This window comes from Bos grunniens, chromosome 5 (assembly GCF_055505025.1).
Source record: "Bos grunniens cultivar Pamir isolate PY7600 chromosome 5, Bosgru_T2T1.0, whole genome shotgun sequence".
In the NCBI taxonomy this organism is placed as follows: domain Eukaryota; kingdom Metazoa; phylum Chordata; class Mammalia; order Artiodactyla; family Bovidae; genus Bos; species Bos grunniens.
In genome coordinates this window covers 114,025,391-114,052,383 of record NC_141169.1, presented here as the reverse complement: position 1 = coordinate 114,052,383, position 26,993 = coordinate 114,025,391, and the positions used below count along the sequence as shown (strand labels likewise).

The 26,993-nt window shown below is 42.8% G+C and overlaps 1 protein-coding gene across 21 annotated transcripts; it reads right to left on the bottom strand.

Moving 5' to 3' along the window:
* Nucleotides 1–1,050: 1,050 nt before the first annotated feature.
* XRCC6 (X-ray repair cross complementing 6) lies at nt 1,051–26,783 on the bottom strand. 21 transcript variants are annotated; one of them, XR_015164568.1, is made up of 13 exons: nt 26,529–26,783; nt 26,036–26,125; nt 23,397–23,509; nt 15,956–16,094; nt 15,424–15,678; nt 14,579–14,759; nt 12,484–12,670; nt 8,819–8,987; nt 7,366–7,527; nt 5,297–5,426; nt 3,954–4,152; nt 2,208–2,321; nt 1,051–1,717 (listed from the first exon to the last, which is right to left on the bottom strand). XR_015164568.1 is itself a non-coding variant. In XM_086403057.1 (13 exons), coding segments are annotated over exons 1-13 (1,671 nt in total). In that variant the 5' UTR covers nt 26,530–26,783; the 3' UTR covers nt 1,051–1,688. The 21 variants fall into 21 exon arrangements, 14 of the variants coding, with proteins under 14 accessions (XP_086259183.1, XP_086259173.1, XP_086259179.1 ...); XR_015164567.1 differs by having other exon boundaries at nt 1,051–1,517; XR_015164570.1 differs by having other exon boundaries at nt 1,051–1,517; nt 26,716–26,783.
* Nucleotides 26,784–26,993: the final 210 nt, after the last annotated feature.

Here is a 26,993-nt window from a genome sequence, read left to right as displayed (position 1 = left end):
ATCCATAAAACTCAGAGCAAAGAATCCAAAACTGAAAACCTCTTCCAAGAGTAACCTGACCCTTCCTACACTCACCTCATGAGATGCTCATTCTAGTCTCAAAGACACAGGACCTACAAGCCATCCTCAGAGGATAAAAACCCTTTCAGGTGCTTTCCTTCCTTCTCTCAGGCTAATTGTTCAAAAGCAGTAACTGCACAAAGAACAAGGAAAGGGGCAGGGAGGATAAAGGTGGGAAGGTACGGGGGACACGGAGAGATCCCTCCCCTCCTTTTCCCCTTTTCCTGATCCAAGGACCCCTCCTTTTTCCATTCTTCCATCAAACCTCTCCTTATCTTCTTGAACTTCCTACAGCTCCCCTGAAAAATTACAGGAATAACTCATTTCACTTACACTGCAACCCAAATTCTCAGGGCAACAGAAAATGCGTATCTCTCCTTCACATACTTGAATGTCATCTTAAGAAAATACAACAAGAGTAGGGGAGTTGGTATGTACTCGTGAAGCAAGTGGTATAAGAATTAGACAAGTTACCTTGTTATTACTCCTGAAATCTGATCTTTAGATCTTAATATGACACATGTAAAGGAAAACAAGTGGGAAAACAGAGGATCAAAATATAACCAACGATGACTAGGATCACCATTGGAGAAGGCAATGGCACCCCACTCCAGTACTCTTGCCTGGAAAATCCCATGGGCGGGGGAGCCTGGTGGGCTGCAGTCCATGGGGTCGCTAAGAGTCAGACACGACTGAGCGATGTCACTTTCACTTTCATGCATTGGAGAAGGAAATGGCAACCCACCCCAGTGTTCTTGCCTGGAGAATCCCAGGGACGGGGGAGCCTGGTGGGCTGCCGTCTGTGGGGTCGCACAGAGTCGGACACGACTAAAGTGACTTAGCAGCAGCAGCAGGATGATCATCCCTAAAGCATGTTCATGTGTCCATAACTGTCACACTCTTCCCTACCCTCACTGATATTTCTTGTTTCCGTTGTGAGGAAACGCATTCCCAGTGGGAGAGAAAGTAAAGCTCACAGCCAATGGCATCTTTGGATGCAAAGGAGACATCTTTTTTCTTTTATTCTATAGAACAATATATAGTACAAAGATAGGCTCTTTATTCAGACAGTAGAGTAAGACACAGCAAAGTGAGAAGGCGGGCTGTCTCCATGGCAACAGAAAGTCTCGTAAACAAAGTCCTTGACTTCTGTCACACGGACTCGTCCTGGATCAGGAGACAAAAGGTTTTGACTTGACAAAAACAAAACTGGGCAGCCTGGCTGCACTGTGGAAGGCTGGCTGGCTGTGTGCTCTCCGGTCAGGCCTTCTGGAAGTGCTCGGTGAGGACATCGAGCAGCTCCTGCTTCTTCAGCCCGCCCTTCAGCCCGTACATCCTGCAGGCTTCCTTCAGGGCAGGCACGGTGAGTTTGCCCAGTGTGCCCTTGGTGACGTGGGCCTTCAGCTCCTCTTCGGACAACTCCACCTTGGGCCTTTTGCTTCCAGAACTTTCATCATCTGAGGACAGAGGTCAGGTGGGAGTGACTGGAAAGGCTACCAGTGGGATCCCAGCTATATGGCACAGGGGCCCTCACGTCATCAGGGCAGCAGTTAACCATCTTCCATAAAGCTGTGATGCCCACCTAGCACACGTTGGGGAAGACGGGTGTCTTGATAAGGCAGCTTCAGTTATACACAAAATTTAGAAAGTATCACATCTAGGAGGGAGTTAAAGGTCATGAGTCTTACCAGTTCACTCCAAACTCCTGATCATTCTGGGTGAGCAAGTCATTCCTTCCTTCCTTTCTTTATTCAAAAGCAATTATACTTTCAAACTATACTACAAAGCTACAGTAATCAAATATAGTACTGGCCCTGAAACAGACACATAAATCAGTGAAGCAGATAGAGTCCAGAAATGAACCTGCATTACACGGGCAATAAATATGACAAAGGAAGCAAGAATAGGGGGAAAAGACAGCCTCTTCAATACGTGGTGCTGGGGAAACTAGTCAACTATGCACAAAAGAATCAATTATTTTCTTACACCATACTTTAAAAAAAACTCAAAATGGATTAAAGGCTTAAATGTAAGACCTGAAACCATAAAACTTCTAGGTGAAAACACAGGCAGTCTGCTCTGTAAGCTGTGCGGTGTGGCCAAAAAAAAAAAAGAAACCCACTGAACATCCATGCCCAGCTCCTTACCTTTTTTTCGCTTGGTTACTTTTCCCTCAGGATTATAATCTGGTGGGTAGACAAGTTCCTTAAACTCATCCACGAGGGAGCCCAGTCTTTTATCCATTACTTCAGTCTTGGGCACTAGAAAATAAAAACACAAGAAGGGTGGCCTGGTGAGTCACAAGCCCAGCCTCTGCCCAGTCAAAATCTACAGGGACCAGAGAAGAAAATACGGCATTGCTGAGACAGGGAGGTGTATGAAGGCTCCAGGAGGCAGCTCACCTGGCCACGAAAATGTTCACTGAAAGTCTAACATTTACCAAGTAGCTTCTAACAATTGCACTTAATGAGCACAACAGCCAGGCACTCTCTTAAATGCTTTAAACTTACTATTATTTTTATTTACTCCTCCTAACAATCTCTGGGGTAGGGAAACCTCTCTCCTCATTTTACAGAGGTGGAAATTCGAGAGGTTAAATTACTTTGCTGAGGTCAAACAGCAGAGAAGGGGCAGAGTTGAGAACAGGGCTAGAGCCAGGGGATTCAACAAGAGTCCCTGCCTTCGGGGCTTACAGGCCAGGCGGGAGGAGGAGGAGGTGAAGACACAAATGCAGCAGAGTCCGGCAGTGCCGTGAAGGAAGAGGCCATACAGGCATGCGGGAACACGGCGGGGCAGTGGTCAGAAGGACTCTGTGCGGACAGTCTGGCAAGCTGAGTCCAGTCTCAGCAGAAGGCACGGGAATGAGAGACAGCAGGTGACACAGCTTGCAGGTGGAGTATGAGGAGGGCAGGACCAGCAAGGAGGCTAGAAAGGCAGCATGGCGAGGTCACGGAAGCCTCAGATGCCCGCCCAGGAACTAGGCCTCAGGCTAAGAGTGTTGGGGAGACTTTGAAGGGCTATGAACGGGGGAGCGACATGTTCAGACTGACATTTTGGATCTCCCTGCAGGCCAGCTGTGCAGAGTATGAACTGGAGGAGGGTGAGAGAGAAGCCTGAAGCGGTGGGGGTTCAGGGGCATGCCAGGCCCAGCTGATAGTCACCACCATGACCCAGGTCCAATAACGCTTATGCTTGTAAGGCTGGCTCCTATTGTCTAATATGAAAGAGAACATTAATAACTGGGAAGCCAAGAAGACCAAACTAATGGTTCTGATCTTTTCAACCGCTATCTAGAGTCTTTATTAAATCCAACCTGTTTTCCACTGGGGATTTACTGACATCGCTAAATGTCATGCATCCTCCTATGAAATACATCAGAGAGTCACAATCCAGACAGGGGCCAGCAGGGAGCTCAGAGGCCAGGCAGATCTCCATGCTGGGTAACAAGGTACATTTTCCGAAGGCAGAGCATGCCATCTGATGCAGCAGCAGTGGGCACAGCGGTTCAGAGCAAGGGCTCTGGGCCAGCTCACAGGATTCTGAACCTAGATCCACCCACCACTACTACTTGGTGCCTGGGGCAAGTCACTCCCTTCTCTGCAAACCAAGGATAGTAATAGCACCCACCTCACGGTCATCAGGAATAAATGAGTCAACACATTGGACAACAGTGCCCGGCACACGGCAAGCACTCAATAAATGGTACAGACTGTTGTTTTTAACTTTTACCAACACGGAGTCATCGGTGGCCTACTTCAGAGATAGGTCTCAGAAGCCTGGCACTTTCTCCACCTTTTACTGCGGAACTGGCCAGATCTGTTCCCAGGCAATCTAAGCTGGTCTAGAAAATCTCTCAAGCAGAGATGCCCTAGACAACAAGGTCAAGTACTCACAGGCTGCCAGGAAATGCATGCATAGCACTGGAGCAGGAAGAATTAACATGAAAGCCTCCCATGAAAAGAACTTCTCAGCTCGGTTATGGCCTCCTTACATGTCAGGTCCACTGCTTGCTCAGGCTCCATCAAATCCAGCGCCAAGGCTTCCATGTTCCTGAAGTGCTGCTGCAAGACTGGGTTCTCAAAGCTGTCACTTCTGTTAAAACAGTACCATGAATAAATTTTTAAAGTTAAGATGTAAATATTTAAAAAACAAAAATAAAAACTCAGCTGAGACAGTGCAGGCCCAAGGTCAGCTGAGAAATACACCCAGGGTAAAACAGCTGGGAGTTTTCTCTCTTGAATCAACCTCTTTCTTCCCAATTTTCAATTTATTGTCTGATGCTAAAGATCCAAAAGTGAACTTAAAAGCAAAACAATACCCACCTATCTGTCTGACAATGGCAGCTGTGGGCAGAGACAGAAATAGAGGAGGCAGGGCCAGGGGAGGCAGGTACAGAGAAAAGATGAAGGACGGATGATAGGCGCTGAGGAGATAATGAACTTGACAGTCTCTTTTACCACATTCAAAAGCAACATGAGAGTAAAAAGAGAAAGAACCTAGAGGCATACAGTCCTAGACTTGAACCCTGGCTCCCGTTCCTTTTAGCTGGGTGAATCTGGACAAGTTGCCTCACTCCTCTAAGCCTCAGTTTCATCTGTAAAATGGGCAGGTTCTTATGAAAATGCCATTGAATTATATAAATGAGACACTGTAGGAACTGTATCTAGAACAGTGCCTGGCACGTGGTAGAATCTTAACACTGCTTCCATTTGCCCAATAAAGGACTATACCAGGTTTCCTTTGAAGGAGGAAGGTCAGTTTGCCCAGAAGTAGCCCAGAGACAAAAGATGGAATGGAGGGTTCTGCGAGATGGTCTACGTGCGTGTGACGGGGAGTAACTTGAATGATATAATCATCCTTTTAACCTTGCAACAGTTGACACTGGGTTTACTTACTTTTACTCGTTGTGTGACAACAATCAAGAAGAAGGCCATCCAAGAACCTTCTCCTTACTGCTGCTTTGTTGAGCAAACTCAACTAACTAACCTGGCTTTCTCAGCACAACAGGTCATAAACACTCACAAGGTCACAACAGCTATAAACACTTCGCACAATTCCGGAGTTTCAATATAAGACCTTTCACTCTCTGCATAGCTTCTAAAGAGTTATAAACCATCAGTTAATGGAAAATTAGAAAATCATATTCTCTTGGTCTGTGTTTAAGTTGAAACTCCAGTTAGACCTTCAACTCAAGAGGCAGTTCCAGAAGAAAGCCTGTGAATAATGCATCACTCGCCTGTACTTGAAGCGGAGCTTCTGAACAATAGCCTTCATCTTGTCTACCTGCTCTGGGTTGGCCATGACTTTTTCAGTGAAGGGCACCTTCCGTTTGTCATCAGCATAGGGCAAGAAGACGAGCTGGAAGCCTGAGGAAGAAAGGTACGTCTTCGGAGACTTGATCTAATAAAAGGCTTCAGTCACCGAGTCGTCGTTTTTCTCTCAGCCCTGATTCACCCTTTTGTGTCCTGTGCTGCTGGGGCTGACTTCCCTGGTGGCTCAGACAGTAAAGCGTCTGCCTACAACGCGGGAGACCTGGGTTCAATCCCTGGGTCAGGAAGATCTCCTGGAGAAGGAAATGGCAACCCACTCAGTCCTCTTGCCTGGAAAATCCCATGGACGGAGGAGCCTGGTGGGCTACAGCCTACGGGGACGCAGAGTCGGACATGACTGAGCGACTTCACTTTCTTTTTTTCCTGCTGGGGCTGACACCCTGCAAACCCCATTTTTTCTTTATCAGCTGATTCCTGTGAGCATCTACCTAGCAGACTCCCTTCGGCGTCTTCAAAAGGGAGGCCTGAAAGCAGGAGAGTTCCTTCTCAGGTACTTCCTGTTCTGGCCAGTGTCACCTGAGCCACCATCCTTCTCAGGTACTTCCTGTTCCGGTCCATGTCCCCTCCAAGCCAGCTTCCAGCCTCCAGCTTTTTCCCTACACCCAGAGCCAGGTGGAAAGTGCCCCTCCCTGGAGGGCTACACCCCACCATCAGCCTCTCCTCTGAGCTTCAACCTCTCCCCTTTGTTCCCCCGCCTTCAACACATACTAAACGGGAAGAGGTAAGGGTTATCAGGCTGATCCCTCTCCTATTACTGATGGGTTTCAAAAAGACTGAAAAATCCAGAGACTGAAACCCAGGTGAAGAGCCCTTGCTGGCAATGCCAAGAGGTCCAAGCAAAAGGAAGGAGCAAGCCTCTTAGCTCTCCCCAGCACTAATGTCTCCCTCTAGCGCCCACTATTGACAGTCTCCCTGACAGCCTGCTGGCAATGGAGAAATGGGGCTTGAAGAGCCTCACCCCCTCAGGAGCACAGAGCTGAGACTACAGCTTAAGAACTGGCATAAAAGCTGTTCCTGAGCATTCTGATGACCAGGGTTAGAAATATTAACACGTTCAAAGACTTCCTTTATCATTTTTATTAGCATAGCTAATGAAGAACAATGACTACCATCGACAGTAGTAGGCTGCCTTGGGCTAGGCACTTATATGTTTATTAACTTATTTCAAATGTGAAGCAACCTTGAGAGAAAAGTATTCCAGAATTCTCATCTTTGCAGAGAAGGAACATAAACAGGAAGGTTCAATTATTTGCCCAAGTTGGCAAGCTAACAGGTGGCAGAGAAGGACCTCAAAAAGACACTTATGTGTCTTACTTCAGACACTTAAGTATAAGATAAAATCTGACTTCAAAACCCAATCTTTCCTCTATACCTCACTGCCTTGTTCGCAGGAGATAAATCGACTATTAAACATTACCAGGGTATCAAACAATGGTTTTTAGTAAAGAATGTGATATCTGTGAGACCCCATGAACTTATGACAATAACCCATGAATAGTCCCTATGTAGTTAATTCTCAACCCTGGCTGCAGAGCTGCCTTGTACAGTTGTACATGCTGTGTACTGCACAACCACATATGATAGCCTTCTCCAGCTGCTCTTCAAATTCACCTATGCAACCTTATAAAAGGGCTTCCCAGTTGGCTCACTGGGTAAAGAACCCACCTGAAATGCAGGAGATATGGGTTAGATCCCCGGGGTCAGGAAGATCCCCTGGAGGAGGGCATGGCAACCCACTCCAGTGTTCTTGCCTGGAGAGTCCCACGGACAGGGGACCCTGTCGGGCTACGGTCCATAGGGTTGAAAAAGAATCAGACATTATTTCGTGACTAACAACAACAGCAACCTTATAAATACAAAATTTCCAGGCTCCGTTCCTAGAGACTCTGCTTTGGCCAGTCTGAGTTGGTATCCCATGAGTGATTCCAAAGCCTAAGCCGAGTTCAAAAGCCCTGAAATCACCTCTTCCACCTACCTGGGGGAGCCACCTGAATTTTCTGGTCATCCAGCTCCTCTTCCTGTGGCACCAAGGCCACAAAACAAGGCGGGCTGTTCCGGCGCGGTGTGTATCTGCACACTGCCATAACCTCCTTCTCCAGGCACTTGGTGAGCAGAGCACTGAACAGGGTTGAGCTCCCTGGAAAACAAACATCCCAGGGTTCTACATCCTAAAGGTGTCTCCTCCTTTCTTCCCTCTTAGCCCAAGTTATAAGCCTACAGTTTCTCTTCCATTTTCTTAAAAGGACTTTTGACACTTAAATAGGTCAGGGGTGATGGACCCAGAGCAGAGAGAAAAGTTGGGGGAGCAGAGGCACAAAAAGGAAAGGAGTAAGAGATTGGGAGCATCAAATATTCCACTTAGGAATGTGAATTACTGATGTCAGTTCACTTTCACTGTCATTAGGCTAATGATCGGAGAAGCCAATGGCACCCCACTCCAGGACTCTTGCCTGCAAAGTCCCATGGACGGAGGAGCCTGTAAGGCTGCAGTCCATGGCGTCGCTGAGGGTCGGACACGACTGAGCGACTTCACTTTCACTTTTCACTTTCATGCATTGGAGAAGGAAATGGCAACCCACTCCAGTGTTCTTGCCTGGAGAATCCCAGGGACGGGGGAGCCTGGGGGGCTGCTGTCTATGGGATCGCACAGAGTTGGACACAACTGAAGTGACTTATCAGCAGCAGCAGGCTAATGATATAAGCCTGAGTTGCTAATGAATACCAGTCAGGTCCAGATCCAGGGGGTTCATTAGTTATAGCACAGAGGAATATAGGTCTGGACAGATAAACCCAGTGGCCAAGTTCAGTTCAGTTCAATTCAGTTGCTCAGTCATGTCCGACTCTGCAACCCTATGGACTGCAGCATGCCAGGCCTCCCTGTCCATCACCAACTCCCGGAGCCTACTCAAACTCATGTCCATTGTATCGGTGATGCCATCCAACCATCTCATCCTCTGTCGTCCCCTTCTCCTCCCACCTTCAATCTTTCCCAGCATCAGGGTCTTTTCCAATGAGCCCACTCTTCGCGTCAGGTGGTCCAAGTATTGGAGTTTCAGCTTCAGCATCAGTCCAGAGGTCAAGTTCATGCATTTCTAATTGCAACACTAAAGAAGATGCCAGGTTTGTGTTTTGTTTTTCCCAAACTCCCTATCCAATGCCTCCAAGAAAGAATTTCAAAGCAAGTAAGTTTTAAATATGCTAATTTCATATCCCCTCCTGGATATTCACAATATGTGTCAGTGTACTGTAGGTCCTAAAGAAATCTTTCTTTAGTCCCATGTTTCTAAAATTTATTTGAGCATGAAACACTTTCAAAACACCCAGTAACGCCTCCTATACAGTTTCCAGCGGCAGCCATTTGGGAAATGCTGCTCGGTAAACTGCCTTCTACGTCACTTCTTCGTTTACCCGTGGCCCGTGCCCCTTACCATTTATCAGGGACTCCTCGGGGTACACGAACAGGGAGTGCCTCAGGTAATGGTGCTTCTTCAGCATCATCAAGGGCTTGAAACCGATGAGAATGAAACCTGGTTCATCAAACCGCTTAAGCTCTTCCGTTTCCTCTTTCTCTAATACAATCTGGCGATGACTATAGGTCTATAGAAAGGGAACGACGAGAGCCATGTAAAGAGGCTATGCAGAGACGCAAATGGTCGCTACGTGACACTAGCAAGTGAAAACCGGCGTTCTTCTAAGGGGCAGGAAGCACCTTCCTCCTGCCAATAGGAACGGACACTTATTGAGGGCTGACCAGGCTGCACTTTTACCACCCAGTTTATCATCTGTAACAACTTCCTCGGCGGTAAATGTTTGTTTTTTTTTTTTTTTAAATTTTATTTTATTTTTAAACTTTACAATATTGTATTAGTTTTGCCAAATATCAAAATGAATCCGCCACAGGTATACCCGCATTCCCCATCCTGAACCCTCCTCCCTCCTCCCTCCCCTACCCTCCCTCTGGGTCGTCCCAGTGCACCAGCCCCAAGCATCCAGTACCGTGCATCGAACCTGGACTGGTGACTCGTTTCATACATGATATTATACATGTTTCAATGCTATTCTCCCAAATCTCCCCACCCTCTCCCTCTCCCACAGAGTCCATAAGACTGATCTATACATCGGTGTCTCTTTTGCAGTCTCGTACACAGGGTTATTGTTACCATCTTTCTAAATTCCATATATATGCGTTAGTATACTGTATTGGTGTTTTTCTTTCTGGCTTACTTCACTCTGTATAATAGGTTCCAGTTTCATCCATCTCATTAGAACTGATTCAAATGTATTCTGTTTAATGGCTGAGTAATACTCCATTGTGTATATGTACCATAGCTTTCTTAACCATTCATCTGCTGATGGGCATCTAGGTTGCTTCCATGTCCTGGCTATTATAAACAGTGCTGCGATGAACATTGGGGTACACGTGTCTCTTTCCCTTCTGGTTTCCTCAGTGTGTATGCCCAGCAGTGGGATTGCTGGATCATAAGGCAGTTCTATTTCCAGTTTTTTAAGGAATCTCCACACTGTTCTCCATAGTGGCTGTACTAGTTTGCATTCCCACCAACAGTGTACGAGAGTTCCCTTTTCTCCACACCCTCTCCAGCATTTATTGCTCGTAGACTTTTGGATCACAGCCATTCTGACTGGCGTGAAATGGTACTTCAGGCGGTAAATGTTAAAAACTCTGCTTTACAGATGAGTGTACTGACGCTCAATAGTTACTAACTTGCTCCAGGTTATACAAGTGAACTGGGCCTCAAACCAAACCACATCTGGCGCTAAAGGCCTGGCTCTTTAAGCATTTATGCTTTCCCTCATGTCATAACGTGTACTGAACTCTCAGTCCACGGGGTCGCAAAGAGTTGGACACGACTTAGTGAACAATAACAAACTCTCAGCACCACCCGCTGACGCAAAAAGGATGCTCAAACCTTACCTATTCATTGAGAGGATCTATGTCAGGTACTGTGAGAGGTCTCAGTTAATATGGGAGGCAGACACACACACAGACAGACACACACACATCTCTTTCAAACATCTGTTACTACCTGTTACACTTTCAAATGTCAACATTTGCATTTGGATCCTAAATATGTGATTTGTAACAGAAATTAGTAACAATCAAATTTGAGTTTTATTTAAAAACAAAACAAAACAAAACAGAGCTCTTAAAAGATTTTTCTTGTAGGCACAATGAATCAAGAAAGAAACTCAGAAACCAGAAGAGGTACTGCCTATCAATAAACCAATATGGAAAGCTAAGCTACCTGCAAAATGGAAGGGGAAATTTGTCATTTTCTCCTTCTGGAAAGTAGGGCAAGACACTTTGGCCTGAAATTTGTGCTCTAAAAAACATCTCAAGGGTTGAATCAAAATAATATCTAATTTTAGTCACTTAGTTGATCCTCCTATGTCTTGAACTTATGCAAAAGTGCTCTCCCACATTTTGCATAATTAAAAAGAAAGGATGACTCATTCAACTTTAATTTTAGATATTAAACCTTTCTACAGGGAAGTATTATATTCAACATGCTGAGATAAACCATAATGGAAAAAAAAAAATATATATATATATATGAAAGTGAGAGTTGCTCAGTTGTGTCTGACTCTTTGGAACCCCATAGACTGTAGCCTGCCAGGCTCCTCTGTCCATGAAATTCTCCAGGCCAGAATACTGACGTGGGTAGCCTTTCCCTTCTCCAGGGGATCTTCCCAAGCCAGGGACTGAACCCAGGTCTCCCACATTGCAGGCGAATTCTCTACCGACTAAGCCACCAGGGAATCCCAAGAATACTGGAATGGGAATTTCCTGACCCAGGAATCAAACCCGGGTCTCCTGCATTACAAGTGGATTCTTTACCACCTGAGCTACCAGGGAAGCCCTATATATAAATGAATCACTTTGCCATATAGCAGAAATTAACAGAATATTAGGACTTTCCTGGTGGTCCAGTGGCTAGGACTCTACAGTCCCAATGCAGGGGGCCTGGGTTCCATCCCTGGTCAGCAAACTAGATCCCACGTGCCACAACTAATAATAGTTTGAATGCTGCAACTAAATAATAAAGATCCTCCGTGCCACAACCAGAAGATCCTTCATGCCACAAGGAAGATCAAAGATCTGCAACTAAGACCCAGCATAGCCGAATAAATTAAAATCCTTCTCCAGATTAAACAAAGGTGAGAGGATGAGACATAATGTTCTACATTCTTAGTCTGTCTTTCAGATTAAGAAAGGCATGCACGTATCATTTCAAAGCACAGAAGAAACTGTGGTTAGTTTGGCAAAAAAAACAACCCTCTCCCTAAAAAAATGAGTACGCTTCACATCTAACACACTTCACACTTTCCCTAACTCATCTCCCTTGTTGCTGCTTAGTCACTAAGTTGTGTTCAATTCTTGTGATCCAATGAACAACAGCCACCCGGCTCCTCTATTCATGGGATTTCCCAGGCAAGAATACTGGAATGGGTTGCCATTTCCTTCTCCAGGGGATCTTCCCAACCCAGGAATCAAACCTGGTCTTCTGCATTGGCGGGCGGGTTCTTTACCACTTGAGCCACTAGGGAAGCCCTATAGCACAGTGGTAAAGAATCTGCCTGCCAATGCAAGAGATGCAAGAGACTTGGGTTTGATCCCTGGGTCGGGACGATTCCCTGGAGTAGGAAATTACTGGAGTGCAACCCACTCCAGTAATCCTGCCTGGGAAATCCCATAGGCAGAGGAGCCATGGTGGGCTACAGTTTATGGGTTGCAAAGAGTTGGACATGACTGAGTACACACAACGCGCCTACCTAGTCAACTATAAAACCCTTTCTGCCATGGTACTGAGCAAGGAATTAGACTGTTAAGACTCAGAGCAGCACGTGCTGAGTGATAGAGGGCTGAAGTTTTCACTGACCTCTCTTTCAAATAACTGGTTCTAACTTTCTAGCCCCTAAGGTATTACTGATCCAGATGCCATATTCCAAAGGGTAATGACAACAACTTGGCTGGAAAGATGCACACGTGAAAGTTATTTAACTGGTTAGACTGATCCTGTCTCCCTCCTCAACAGTTCAACAGGACAAAATTCAGTTAAGAAGGAAGACCTACCTGGGACCTCTTGGTGTCACTAGGCAAAAGCAAACTGCCTGTATTTACATTAAATGTCCGGGTCTTAGTTTTCACTGGTTCATTGGTTTCACGATAAAGCCTCACTGGGGGAGGTCTGTAAGCCTTCTGGACCATATTATAAATGCCAACAGTGAGCGCGACATCTTTGTTGAGTTTAAGCTTCAACCTGAAGGAGAGAAAAATTTTTTAATTTGGACTTAAAGATTATACTTTCCTATCTAAAATACCTTCATGGCTCCCAAGCCCTGATTTGTTTCATCCCGTCCAACAATTCAAGCTCTTTGAATACAAACATAAAGCATTTTAATAATACAATGGAGTTTGCTGTAATACTTCTCAGGGTCTGTATCACAAAAAATTAGTTTCAGAACATATTATTAACTCCTTAAAATAATGATAAGAATGTATTGTAATGATTTTTTAAATTGAGTCTAGCCATTTACTAAATCAATTTACAGCTATTCTCTCATTTAATCATCATCATAACCCTGTAAGTACTATGTTATCTGTGCTTTCTGCTTGTCTGGTATATCTTCCCTCTTCTTTTAACCATGAAACCCCAATTTTTCTTTGAGAAATCTCCCTTTCCCTATTGCTCTGGGAAAATGTCCAGCAAAGTACCGTGCCCTACCCTGACCAAAGGATGGGCACATCTGGTCCAGGCTCAAGCCATCAGACTTGTTCCTGAGAGTCTGGAGACAAAGAGCTCAGGACAGTGCCTGGCACATAATAATCATGCAGTAAAATAATTACGTTATTTTATTATAGCAAGGGTAAGTGTAATAATTTTCTAAGCCTTAGGCAATTAGTTCTCAAATAGCTCCAATTTATTATTATTCATATCAGTATCCTATAATGACTCTTTCACAAAATAGTAAGACTAGCTATCGTTTATAATTACGTTATTCCTTTTCATCATCACAGCAGTCCTTTAAGGAGGAACCATTTTTGCTCCCATTTTACTGAGGCTCAGAGAAGCTACATGATTTACCCCAGGCCACACAGCAAAGGGGCCAGGACTAGAATTCAAGTCAATCTGACTCCATAACCTACCTTCAACCACTGTTTCATCCTCCCTGCCACTTCCACCAATATGTTAGATTTCCAAACTGTAGTAGTAACAATATTCCACTGTTTCAGGAAGAGAGGGAGGTGACAGGGTGCTTATTTGAGGAAAAAGAGAAACTTCCCCCCTCTTTTCTTGGAGGAAAAGAGAGACCAACGACAAAACTATAACTATAGCAAAGAGCTGCATCTTGGTTTCCTTAAAAAACTTCATGGGTTTTCTAGTAGAATTGTAATTTTTTGAAAACAGCTCCAAATCTACCAATGGTCTCATTCTTCTCTACTGAGGAAAGCATGTGAAGAAGTCTGATGCTCTTCAGTAAGAAACACTGAAGAGGCTTTAGGATTCTAATCCTAACTTCTCTAAAAGAAGATAATCCAACGCTCTGGTTCCCATGGCTCAGATGGTAAAGAATACGCCTGCAGTGCAGGAGACCGAGGTTCAATCCCTGGGTCTGGAAGATCCCCTGAAGAAAGGAATGGCAACCCACTCCAGTATTCTTGCCTGGAGAGTTCCATGGACAGAGGAACCTGGTGGGCTCCAGTCCACGGGATCCCAGAGAGTCAGACATGAGGGAGCAAATAACACTTTCCCTTTTTCATTTTTAATAAGAAACTAGAATACCACAACAACAATGATAATAATTAACATGCATTGGGTTTTTGTTCTATACGAGGTACGATTGTTATCCCCAATCTACAGAGGAGAAGAAACTGACAATGTTCTACAGAGTGCACCCAGGGACATCGTTAGGCCACAGTTGTTTACCCCAAAGGAGAGGTGTGTTACTTCGGACAAACAGCATACCTGCTCTGTCTAGAGAAAGAAAAGCAAATAGCTTGTGTCATCCTGAAATAAAGCACATTTCTCTAAGAGGAACACAGTGAGGCAGTGGTATAACCCAGAGCTGGTACAACCCAAAGCTAAGTTGCCAAGAAGGTCAAAGCCATGCATGGGCTTATGATTAGTTAGGGGCCTTGAAGGTGCTGACCCAGGCTTAATACCCACCTGGAGAGCACACGCTTCCTGGTCTCCTTGGCGCGAACCTTCCTCAACAGGTCTTCGAGCTTGCTAGACTCCTCAAAGTGAATCCCTACATCCTCATTCTCTGCTATGATAACATCTCTGTAGAACAAGGATATGTCGAAGCCTCCACGTTTCTTTAGGTGCATCAAGTCAAGGAAGATACCTGGGGCGAGGACAGACAAAAATGAGGGGAAACAATTTCCAACAAGGGAGAATTTTTTTCAGTTAAGTTCAAATATGCTAAACAAATGCTTCCAAAGACTAGATTGAGAATAAACACTTTCAGGACTGAGAGAAAGTAGTTAAGGGGATCAGCTGCTCTAACGACTTCAGAAAAGTTATTCAAAGAACCAGCATTTGTGGTGGCACTGCAGTCAAGAAAAGCTCGCTCTGGTAGAGTCCTTCAGACAGCTAATGGCCTGGCCATTTTTACTGGGAATGTTACATAATGGTCTCCCCTAGCTTCACTTTATTTTTTCATTTTCCTCTGAAGGGTGAAAAGCAAATATTTGACATCAGCTATAAAGAAGCAATAAAACACGACTTGGCAATTAAACAATGACCAAAAAAAAAAAAAAAAAACAATGGAAGGGACTTCCCCGGTGGTCCAATGGTTAAGACTTCACGCTTCCATCGCAGGGGGCATGAGTTCAATCTCTGGTTGGGAAACTAAGATTCCCACAAGCCACACGGTGTGATCAAATAAATTAATTAAAGACTGGGGGCCTCTCCTTTGGGGAAAGGGTGTACTATCCTTTGTTTGCTGAATAAAACTGAGCTGTAATGGAGCTGTTAAAAAAAAACAAAAACAGAATGAGAATACCAACCTGTGTCCCGGAGATCCCCAGCTTTGGTCCTGGCCCGGCTGGCTTTGGCACTGTCATCGCCGTGGGGGTCATCTTCATTGGTGAAAAGCATGATCCTCTTATGGCTCATCTTGAACTGGACGTCGCTGAAGAGGTTGGCACAGACCCACAGCACTTCACTTAAGGAGTAATCAGATCCATGGCCAATTTGGTCTTGGAAATATTTCTTCCCCTCCTGCCCCTTAAACTTGTCAAGCTCCTGCACTCGTTTAACACCTGATCAGAGACAGGGAGTTAAATGGGCAGAAAAGTCAGAACGGTGTCAGTGGCCACACTTACAAAACTAACAGAAGGGCCTACGGTCTCTTTCTCACCCAGAGCTGATTAACCCATGCAACAAAGGTCCACATCCCAGGAAGAACCCCCTTGTGCAGGAAAGCGTACTCCCAGTCAAGATGTCATTGCTTCCTCCTCCACAGCCCTTCTTGTGCATGGCATGTCCCTTGTCCCTTCTCATGTAAAAGGGAAAAGTTGATCACAGAATACTATTGACCTGGATTATCCAATTCCTGTAAGACGTAAATATTTTTGAAATTCACTGAATTTTTGTCCTTCTTGGTACCATAGAACACCACTGCCAAGAGATCTCGATTACTGCTTATGATCTTATTGGTGTATACGCTCCGGATACACTGAAAAAAAAAAAAAGCAAAATTTCAATTAATATTATTTACCACTAAACTTAAGCTCCACAAGCGCCTGACACATAGTAGAGCACTCAATATGTGTTTGCTGAGTTTGTACATGGCCTTAGAGCAAGGCGTGACTCCTATCTTCAGGCAACTCACAAACCAGTGAGAATGCTGGCCATTGACATTATAATAACAAGAGCAGATTGCGATAAACACAGAAGTATAAGCAGTTCCTACCATAATCAATCAGAGAATTGAAACCAGGTATATACCCAGGAAGAAAACTCTAGGGAAATAGAAATAAATAAATAAAAGCCCAGCACACTAGAATTAGAAACAGAGAAGGCGATGGCATCCCACTCCAGGACTCTTGCCTGGAAAATCCCATGGATGGAGGAGCCTGGTGGGCTGCGAAGAGTCGGGCACAACTGAGCGACTTCACTTTCACTTTTCACTTTCATGCATTGGAGAAGGAAATGGCAACCCACTCCAGTGTTCTTGCCTGGAGAATCCCAGGGACAGGGGAGCCTGGTGGGCTGCCGTCTCTGCGGTCGCACAGAGTCGGACACGACTAAAGTGACTTAGCAGCAGCAGCAGCAGCAGCAGAATCAGAAAACCAGAATTTGAGTCCCAATGATGTCATTTACTTAATTGGCTGAGTCTAGACAGGCCATTTTATCATTTCTCTAGTAGCCTGATACCAAGAAACAAAATATACATGTATAAAATTTAAGCAAATGTTAAGTATGTGTGAACTGGGGGCTTCGCTGGTGATCCAGCGGTTAATGGCTTAGCGATTAAACCACCACCAGCACCAGTGGTTAAGAACCACCTACCAATGCACAGGACCCAGGTACCACCCCTGGTCCAAGAAGATCCCACATGCTGTGGGCAAGTAGGCCTGTGCCCCACAACTACTGAAGCCCACGCACCTAGACCCCACGCTCTGTAACAGAAGAATGAGAAGCCCAAGAACCCCAACTAGAGAGTAGCCCCCAATCTCTGCAACTAGAGAAAAGCCTGCAGGGAATGAAGACACAGAGAGCCAAAAATAAATAAATTTTAAAAATGTTAAAAAAAAAAAGTATATGTGACCTAAAATAAATCTGTAACTACCAACAGCATTTTTTGAAATAAAATTTGCTTAATTATACATTTAAAGACATCAGTATTCCAGGAAAGTTCTAGCCATCCATTTAAACTAAAGCCAGCATCTGATAAATCAGTGTCTTATAAGTGCGTTAGTCCTTGTGGCCTATAATTCTAGGGACGCTGACAAAATTAAGTTTCTGATTCTGCAAAGGTGAGGAATAAACCAACCCTGGGAACCCCCCTCCATATCCTGCTTGAGACTCTACCTGGTCTTCCTCCTTAGTAACTCTCTCCTGGAATGCAGAACTTATATATGGCATATCTAGTCATTGACAGTAATCTTCACGGCAAGTAGTCATTTTTTAAATTTAAATTTTTTATTTATTAAGTCTAAAGGCAATTAAAATCTTTAAGGTAATCATTTCTATAAAGATTTTAATCTATTCTTTGCGCACTCTACAAACATCTACAAAAATCTGGTGAGGGTTTCTTCATGTTCTAAAATAAACCACATACACAGCACATACAAACTAAAATAGAATGTAAGTAAATGTTTTTTCATTGCTCCTTATCAAATACATTATGTTCATCTGTGAATGTTTCACTTATTCACTGCATAATATGGCAGTTCTTTCTGGGTTCTCTAGGTATTCCCATTTCACTGAGCCCTGTGAAATTACACATAGCAATCTTTTTACATACACTGTAAGTGTATCATTTTGGGGCAGAGGGTATATAGCCTTCATCACATCTCCAAAGAGGCCCGTGATCCAAAAAATGTTAAAGCAGTGTTCCTCAAGGAGTGATCTCCAAACACTGGCATCACCTTGGAACTTCGATGGACAAGCATTTTCTTTTCTTTTTGGTCTCTGTATGTGGGATCTAGTTCCCCAACCAGGGATCAAACATGAGCCCCCTGCAGTGGAACCATGACCACTGCCCCACCAGGGAAGGCCCTGGAAATGCAAATTCTTGGGCTCTGCTCTAGACCCACAGAAGCAGAAATTCTGACTGTAGGGTGAGGTCCTATAATCTGTGTCAACAAGCCCTGCATGATGTAGGTTAAAGACTGAAAACCACTGCTTTAAAGTTCAAAATTGTTTTTATTCTTTTTTTTTAGATGCAAGATATTCTGACTTGTCAACTGAAAGAACTATTTGTATAGAAATTAGAACATGAGAAACCTCTCTTTGATTCCCAACTGCAAAAATATGAGAAACAAGATATATAATAAATCCTTAGAAATTCCTCTCTGTGAAGGGATAGTAACATGTTTAATTGAGGTGAAATTCACATAACAAAACTAACTATTTTAAAGTGAACAATTCAGTGTTCAATTAATACTCACAATGTTGTACAGCCACCACCTCTATCTGTAACAGTTACCAAAAATTTTCATCATCCCAAAAGCAAACCCCATACCCATTAAGAAGTTGCTCCCCATTCTTCCCTCCCCCTCCAGCCTGGGGTAACTAGCCACCTGCATTCTCTGTGGATTATCTATTCTGTATTTCATATAAATGCAAACATACAGTATGTGACATTTTGCCTGGCTTCTTTCACTTAATGTTTTCAAGGCTCAATCACCTTGTAGCTTGTATCAGTACGTCATTCTTTTTTATGGCTTCAGTCCATTTGGCTTCCCCAGTGGCTCAGTGGTAAAGAATCTGATTGCCAATGAAAGAGACTCAGATTTTATCCTTGGGTCAGGAAGATTCCCCGGAGAAGGAAATGGCAACCCACTCCAGTATTCTTGCCTACAAAATTCCATGGACAGAGGAGCCTGATGGGCTGCAATCCATGGGGTCACAAAAGAGCCAGAACGACTTAGTGACTAAATAACAACAATCATATTCCACCTATATATAAACTCCAATACTTTAGCCATCTGATGTGAAGAACTGACTCACTGGAAAAGACCCTGATGCTGGGAAAGATTGAAGGTGGGAGGAGAAGGGGATGACAGAGGATGAGATGGCTGGATGGCATCACTGACTCGATGGACATGAGTTTGAGTAAGCTTTGGGAGTTGGTGATAGACAGGGAAGCCTGGCGTGCTGCAGTCCATGGAGTTGCAAAGAGTACGACACAACTGAGCAACTGAACTGCCTATATATAAACATTTTGTTTATCCATTCAAAAAGTTTTAGAATGAGATAGGGAGTGGTGACATGAATGACTAAATACCTTAAAATTGTATACTTCAAAATGGTTATGAAATTACTTCCTAATTTTGTTATGTAAATTACATCTCAATCTAAAAAATGAAAATATTTAATTCTGATAATTTGACACAGCAGGTACTATTATTATTTCCATTTTACAGATGAGAAAATATATAAGAGCTTTAGCAACTCTCTTAATATCATACAGTTGGTAAGTGGCAGAATCAGGATTTGAGAAGCTGTTTTTTATTTAATTGGGTAAATACTCAGGAGGGGAACTCCTAGGTCAAATAATAAGTCTATGTTTAAGCTTCTGAGGAGCTGCCAAACTGTTTTCCACAGCAGCTGATCCATTTCATATTCCCACCTGCAACGTATGAGGGTTCCAATTTCTCCACATCCTCGCCAACACTTCCTATTGTTCTTTTTTTTTTTCAATTATACCAGTTCTAGTGGGTATGATACCTCATTTTGGTTTTGGTTTGCACTTCTCTAATGCCTAAAGATGTCGAGCATCTTTTCATGTGCTTTTGGACATTTGAACATCTTTAAAGAAACGTATATTCAAGTCTTGTGCTCATTTCTAAATTAGGTTGTCCGGGGCTTCCCTGGTGGTACAGTGGATAAGAATCCTCCTGCCAGGGACTTCCCTGGTGGTCCAGTAGTTAAGGATTTGCCTTGCAATACAAATACAAATATGCTATATGCATATTTTGTTTTGCATCTAATAAAATTAGGGACAGCAAGCAGTTGGCTGGGGTTCTTGGGTTGCTCCTTGAGAGTTAATATTATTAGTACTCCCACGAAGCAAGGGATTTCAGTCATGAGCAAAGATTTCATTTTTGCCACCTAAAAAGTGTACACAAGTATTTATTGTATATTTGGTATGTTGCTTAAAGGTGAAATCTGTAAAAGGTCCTTTTTGATACCCACATCAAGGAAGAAACTTCCTAGAAACCATATTTAATACTACAGAGTGAAATTATATGTTAAATGTATTGGAGAATACAGCTGCTACAGAAATGCATTTTTTTCTTGGTGTGGAACAACTCAGTTTGGCAAAGTTTAAAATTTAACTAAAGAAGAGACCTAATTCAGGATAAATATTGAACTAATTAGAAAACTAGATTGGGATATGATCAATTCCAAGAGCTTTTGCTCAGAGCTTTTTTTATATCTTACGTTTTGTCTTATTAGTGAACATTCATTTGTAACAAAGTTTTGAAGGTGCTGAGTGAAAAACAGAAACACATGTTTATTGCATATTGAACCTAGAATCAAATAATTGCCTAAATATTTAACAAAAAGCCATTCTTCTCTCAGAGATTTAAATTCTTTAATATCTGATTTGCAAATTTTATAAAATGGAGGTTCTTATTTAGCATGAGCGTCAGGGGAGTAAGGAGCTTTCCTTTATAACTGGGTAAATTGTTACTGGATACCAATAGTAGTTGTATAGAATACTAAGACAAACTGTTACAGTGTTTGAGGAAATGGAGTCTCTTTTTCACTGCTACTGAGAGAGCACTTAAGTAGAAGACAGTTATGTCTGAATATTAAATATAAATAATCTAAACCAGTGGTTCTCAACCTTAGCTATACTTTGGAGTCATATGCATTTTGGAAAATATTGATATTTGGGTGCCATACCCTAAGATTCTCTTGCTGGTCTGGGGTATGACATGACCATAAGGATTTTAAAAAACTTCCTAGATGATTTCAGTATGTTGTCAAGGCTGAGAACCACTGATCAAAATACAACTTAAGTTTTCTCATCTGCAAAAAAAATCCTTGCTCCCTCCCTTCACTACCTCACAAGGATATTGAGGGTAAAGAAGAAAATAATGGGAAAGTGCTTGTGCTGTGGATAAAAAGTGCTATTGAAAGGCAAAGTTGTATTTGTTGTATTTCAACTGAAACTGTGATCAGGAAGAAATGTGTAATTGGATCTGCTCTGTTGACTTGGGAAACTAGGAGCACTCTCTTTGGTTCTTAACTTTAGTGAAGCATGCGATGGGTAAGAAAACATTACTCTTATTCATACTATGGTCTTCTGTCATACTTGAGATAGACTGGTTTAATTATCTGGTTTCACACAGGAAAGAAGAAATATTAAGGTTTAAAGTCTGTAATGGTCAATGGTTCACAATTCATTAAAACTTTTCATACAAAGAGTTCTGTGGTTAATATATATCATTTCTTAGTTGCCATTATTTTTTCATTATCTGACTTTTGAATGTTAAACCACTGATTTCATCTCCTTCATTCTTATTCCTGTAATTTCGGATATACATTTGACAAGGCATGTAAAGCAAGTAGGTATTGCTCAGTTGAATACTTAAAAATCGTGGTTCTACGATTAGGCATCTTCTGCCTTTTAGATATGATTTGATCAGAGAGAGTTTTGAAAATAATAGGGCCCTAACCCACATAGTAGGTATTATAATTAACTTTTTATTTATGTCCTCAAACTGCTGTTTATATAGACTGTAATATTTATATTTTTGATCGCTTTAAAAAATGAACAGTTTGATAGAAACTTGAGTTTTAAAGATCAGTATTGAGATTACTTTCTAGAAATCAAGATCACCACAGTCAGAACCACTATAAAGCCTTCTGAGAAGGAACAGCCCATACCCAACCCAAATGTTATTCTAATAAAGCATTCCTCAGTTTCTCTAGCTGAATGTAATCTCTTCTTCCTTAAAGTTTCCTAGTCTTTGTATTTATCTATACTTAACTCATGCTGTATTACTTTATAACTTGTATAAATTTATTTATATTTATTATTTGTTCATGTCTTATCTTCCTTAAACACATTAAGAAGGAATCTCTGATGTATTCATCTGTATACCCATGTCATCAAACCCAGTAGGCAGGGAATTGCATATTGCATATATGCTATAGGAAGAAAACACCTTCTCTGAATTTATAGGCTATAATAACAAAAGATAGATGAGAAAAATTTTTGTATCCTGTCCAAATTTTTGTATCCTGTCCAAATCTGAGGCTTGTAAGGAAAAAATAGTGACTGTGAATGCATTTTAGCCATTCCCCTTTATTCTTGAATATCGCTAAACTCTGCTATTTAGTTCTTGGTGTAGATTTCCTATTTGTTAAAATTAGAATTCTGTATATTAATTTTTTGAAATTCTTTTTTGCTTTAGTTTCTTAATAAAAGTTTAAACAAACATTAAAAAAAAAGAAAAAAAAAAAAAGAATTTGCCTTGCAATACAAAGGACATGGGTTCCATCCCTGGTAGGGGAACTAAGACCCCACATGCCATGGAGCAACTAAGTTCATGTGCACAACTAGAGAGCTCGAGTGCCACAACTAAGACCAACGCAGCCTAATAAATAAATAAATATTAAACAAACAAACAAAAGAATCCTCCTACCAATGCAGGTAACATGAGTCCAGCTCCTGGTGGAGGAAGATCCCACATCCCGAGGATCGCCTAAGCCAGTGTACCATAACTACTGAGCCTGCATGACCTAGAGCCCGTGTGCTGCAACGAGAAGCCACCGCAGTGAGAAGCCCTCGCAACATACATAGAGAGGAGCCCCGCCTCGCTGCAACTACAGAAAGCCCGCGTGCAGCAATGAAGATCCAGCACGACCAAAATAAAATGAATAAATAAAAATTAGGCTGTTTGTCCTCTTGTTGTCATAATCTTCCACAATCACAAGTAATACTCAGATTTCACATAATTACTTACAAAAGGGCTTATCTCACAGCATAACTGTTGGAAGTTGTTTCCTTCCTTTACACAAACATCTCTAGAGAAAAAGGAGCCCACTTCTACTACCAGAGCTAACACAGAAGGTGGGAGCAATGTATTCCCAGGGTCAGAAGTTCAAACCCAAAATAAAATGGGCCTGCTCTCCAACTCTTGGTACTCTTTTTCAGCTGCAAGTATAGGTAGCCATCCTAGGAGGCTAACCACCATTTATCAATCCAAACAAACTTTTCTAAGAGTGCACATTTTTTAAAGGGGTGTTAATACTTTTTTGTTTGTTTAATTTAATGAAAAGGTAGTCTCACCTGGATGCTCATGTCAAAAGGAGTCAATTCATCTTCATCCTGAGATTCAAACATGGCCCTGGAAGCATCAACCAAGAAAATCAAACTATCTCTTCCTGAATATGAATAATCTCCTATGGGGGGAAAAATTTTGAAGGAAATATTTGCGGTTGTTTCACATTTATCATGTTTATTATTCATACTAAAACAAATAGAAAAAAGCCCATTAAGCAAAACTATAACCTGATGAATTATTATAAGATGAACATCCCTAGGGAATTCCTTTGTGGTCCAGTGGTTAGGACTCCATGCTTTCACTGCTGAAGACACGGGTTCAATCCCTGGCCAGAGAACTAAGATTTGGCAAGCCATGCTCACGCAATGCAACCAAAAAAAAAAAGGCAAACATTCTTAAAATCAACACCACATCAGGAAATTGAATCTTGCCAGTCACCCCTGAAGCCCTCTCCAGGTCCCCTTCCAATTTTAACACCCATCTTCCTCCCAAGAGTAACCACCATCCTGACTTCGGTAGTCATTTTTCATTATTTTTCTTTATAGTTTAATCATCCAAGCCAACATTCCTACACACTGGTTTTGACTTAAAAGCAAAAAACAAAAAAAACACCAGTTTTTAAAGCCTCTTAATCCATGGACAGCCCCTCTGTCTTTTGTCTCTTATAATTTATTTGCCAAAGAACCTAGATATTATGTCATATAGTTTTCCACCTTCTGGATTTTGCTTGACTACATTCTTTTGATGTAGATTAACATAGTTCTGTCTTTTCCACAAAGGACCTATAGAGACTTCATGGGATTTGGGTTTATTTATTTCTTTTTTTCTGGCATAATTACATTATAGGTGATGTTGAGTTTTTCATAAAAAGACATATATCTGGTTGTCTCCCTTTTGACTATGCTGTTTCCTAATGCAATAAATTCATTTTCCCATCTTTGCTAAAGCAATATAGCAATATGTGTCAAGAACCTTAAAGAAAAATTCTACCTTGAGCCAATGAATTTTACTTCTCAGGAATCTATATTAAGAAAATAAGATACGGAAAAACCCTATGCAAAAATTTCCACAATGTTGTTTATTAAAGTAAGAAACTGAAAACTAAAATGTCCAAAGGAAGGTAAACTGAAAAAAATCACAACACATTTAAAATGAGTCATAGAGGGTATATTTGCAGTTACATGGAAAGATATATCTATAGTACAGTAAAGAAAAAAGGCACACAGTTATGTTTAAAATTCTTTTTGAAAAACATAAATTTTGAAAGTATAAATTAAAGGGAAAAAATATAAGCACTATAATTACAATTATACAAAAATCAGATACAAACAAAAACAGACTATATATACTTAGGAAATATATAGTCTGAAAGATAAAGGAAGTAAATATGCTAACTGCCAAAATGCTAGTAATGGCTGTGTAAGGTGACAGATTATGTAGATTACAGATCTTTCATTTTTATATTTCTTTTATTTCTCACTTTTAATAAAAATACTTTACCATTTTCTACCCAGGACTTAAATTAACCAGTATGTAGAGTACATGATTTCCTAAAAGAAATCAACCCTGAATATTCATTGGAAAAACTGATGCTGAAGCTCCAATACTTTGGCCACCTGATGCAAAAAGCCAACTCACTGGAAAAGATCCTGACACTGGGAAAGACTGAAGGCAAAAGGAGAAGCGGGCAGCAGAGGATGAGATGGTTAGATAGCATACTGCCGCAGTGGACATGAATCTGAGCAAACTCTGAGAGGCAATGAAGACCAGGGGAGCCTGGCATACTGTAGTCCACGGGGTGGCAAAGAGTTGGATGCAACTTATTAACTGAACAACAGACATGCAACCCTTGTTTCTTTTCCTTTGGCCTATGTGTTACTGTGTTGCCTGAACATATTCCCAAAACACCAGGCTAAGGTGTTCTTGCCTGGAGAATCCCAGGGACGGGGGAGCCTGGCGAGCTGCCATCTATGGGGTCGCATAGAGTCGGACACGACTGAAGCGACTTAGCAGCAGCAAGGTGAGGGAATGACTCTTGTATCTGTGTTGCTAACATTTACTCTTTGGTTGCTGCAGTTATTGTAGGGTGAAAACATTTTTGCACTGAGGTCCAAGAATGAGAAAAACTTCTTTCCTGGGTGAGGAAAGGTCTTACCTGAGCCACCTAAGGTGACCCTTAATACCAATGTTTCAGTGTAATTTATTGGAGCTCAATCTATCAGTGCCCAGCAAAAGTTTAAGACAAGGAATGTACCATCGACTAGAGCAGGACCCGAATAAAAGTGCCTAGGGCTTCCCTGGTGGCTCAGCTGGTAAAGAATCGGCCTGCAATCTGGGAGACCTGGGTTCGATCCCTGGGTTGGGAAGATCCCCTGAAGAAGGGAACGGCTGCTTGCTCCAGTATTCTGGCCTGGAGAATTCCATGGGCTGTATAGTCCATGGGGGTCGCAAAGAGTCAGACATGACTGAGCAACTTTCATTTTCACTTTCAGAGCAGCTCTGCAAAGTTCAAAGGGAGGAAAGTACTGGAGATTCTCTGGGGAAAGAAGGGTGGGCCAGGAGGCAACAAGGGTCATCCAGCAGAGATAGGCAGGGAAAGTCTTTCACACACACACAATGGTACGTGTTAATGAAAGTCACTTACCACCTGCTTCAAGGCCCTCTTCTTGTTCTTCTTCCTCATCACCCTCATTTTTGTAGTAAGACTCCCACCCTGACATGTTGTTACTGCTCACTAGGTGAAAGAAAGCGAAGATCAGTAACAAAGTAAATTTAAACCTAAAAGTTATCCACTCCTAGGCTCCTTTGAGATCTGTCCTAAAGGCTACAGGTTACTTGTTAGAAATGGGGATGCTGGATCCTGCTGCCTGGAGTGCTTGGTAATTGAGATGCAAAGGTAAACGGGCATGGGGACCATTCCTGAAGCAGCCTCTCCTGAGCTATATCCCTTAAGGACGATTCAGGGGGGGTGGCCCGGGATAACGCCTCTAATGGGTGTGCTTGGGTAGCCTGACGCAGTGGTCCAGTCCCGCCTCCGGCATCATCCGGACTGGAGATTCCCAGTCCAGGGTACTCCGTCTTTTAGCAGACCCACTTATCCTCATCCCGCCCCCAACTCCTCAGCCAGCTATGCCCACTGAGGTCTCAAACGAAGCTGCCCTCCAAGGCCAGGTGCCGCCTTCTCTCCGGAGGAAGAAACGAAGATCAGAGGCTGTCTCCTCCACTCCCTCGGGTCTGCACACTTCTGGCTGACACCGCCCCACGGCGAGGCTACGGGGGACTCGCAAGACTGAATAGGCAAAGTAGAATGAAATCAGCCCTGACCAGAAAGCAACAAACGAGAACAGCCACTTCCCGCCTACCTTGACCTCGAGGAAGATATTATTTTGGGCGGAAGGCGGGGCGCCGAGCACGCGCAAGCTCCTGTTCTTGCACCCAATCAACGCCGCTTACGTCATCACGCACAGCGCGCCCCGTTCCTGTCTAGCAAACACGCGCACTCCCATAAGGCGCTATCCACACCGGACGCGAACTACCACCACGCCGTCTGCGAAGCCCCGCCCCCGCCCGCCAAACCCCGCCCCTCGTCATCCGTAAGGACA

What these genes read in the sequence shown, in the direction of transcription:
- XRCC6 (XM_086403047.1), bottom strand. An exon ending in CTTTTGACATGAGCATCCAG is followed by an intron (nt 16,095 to 23,396) that starts GTGAGACTACCT and finishes TTTTTTTTTCAG; the next exon opens with TGTATCCGGAGCGTATACAC. An exon ending in GCAAGCAGTGGACCTGACAT is followed by an intron (nt 2,322 to 4,051) that starts GTAAGGAGGCCA and finishes TTTATTTTCTAG; the next exon opens with TGCCCAAGACTGAAGTAATG.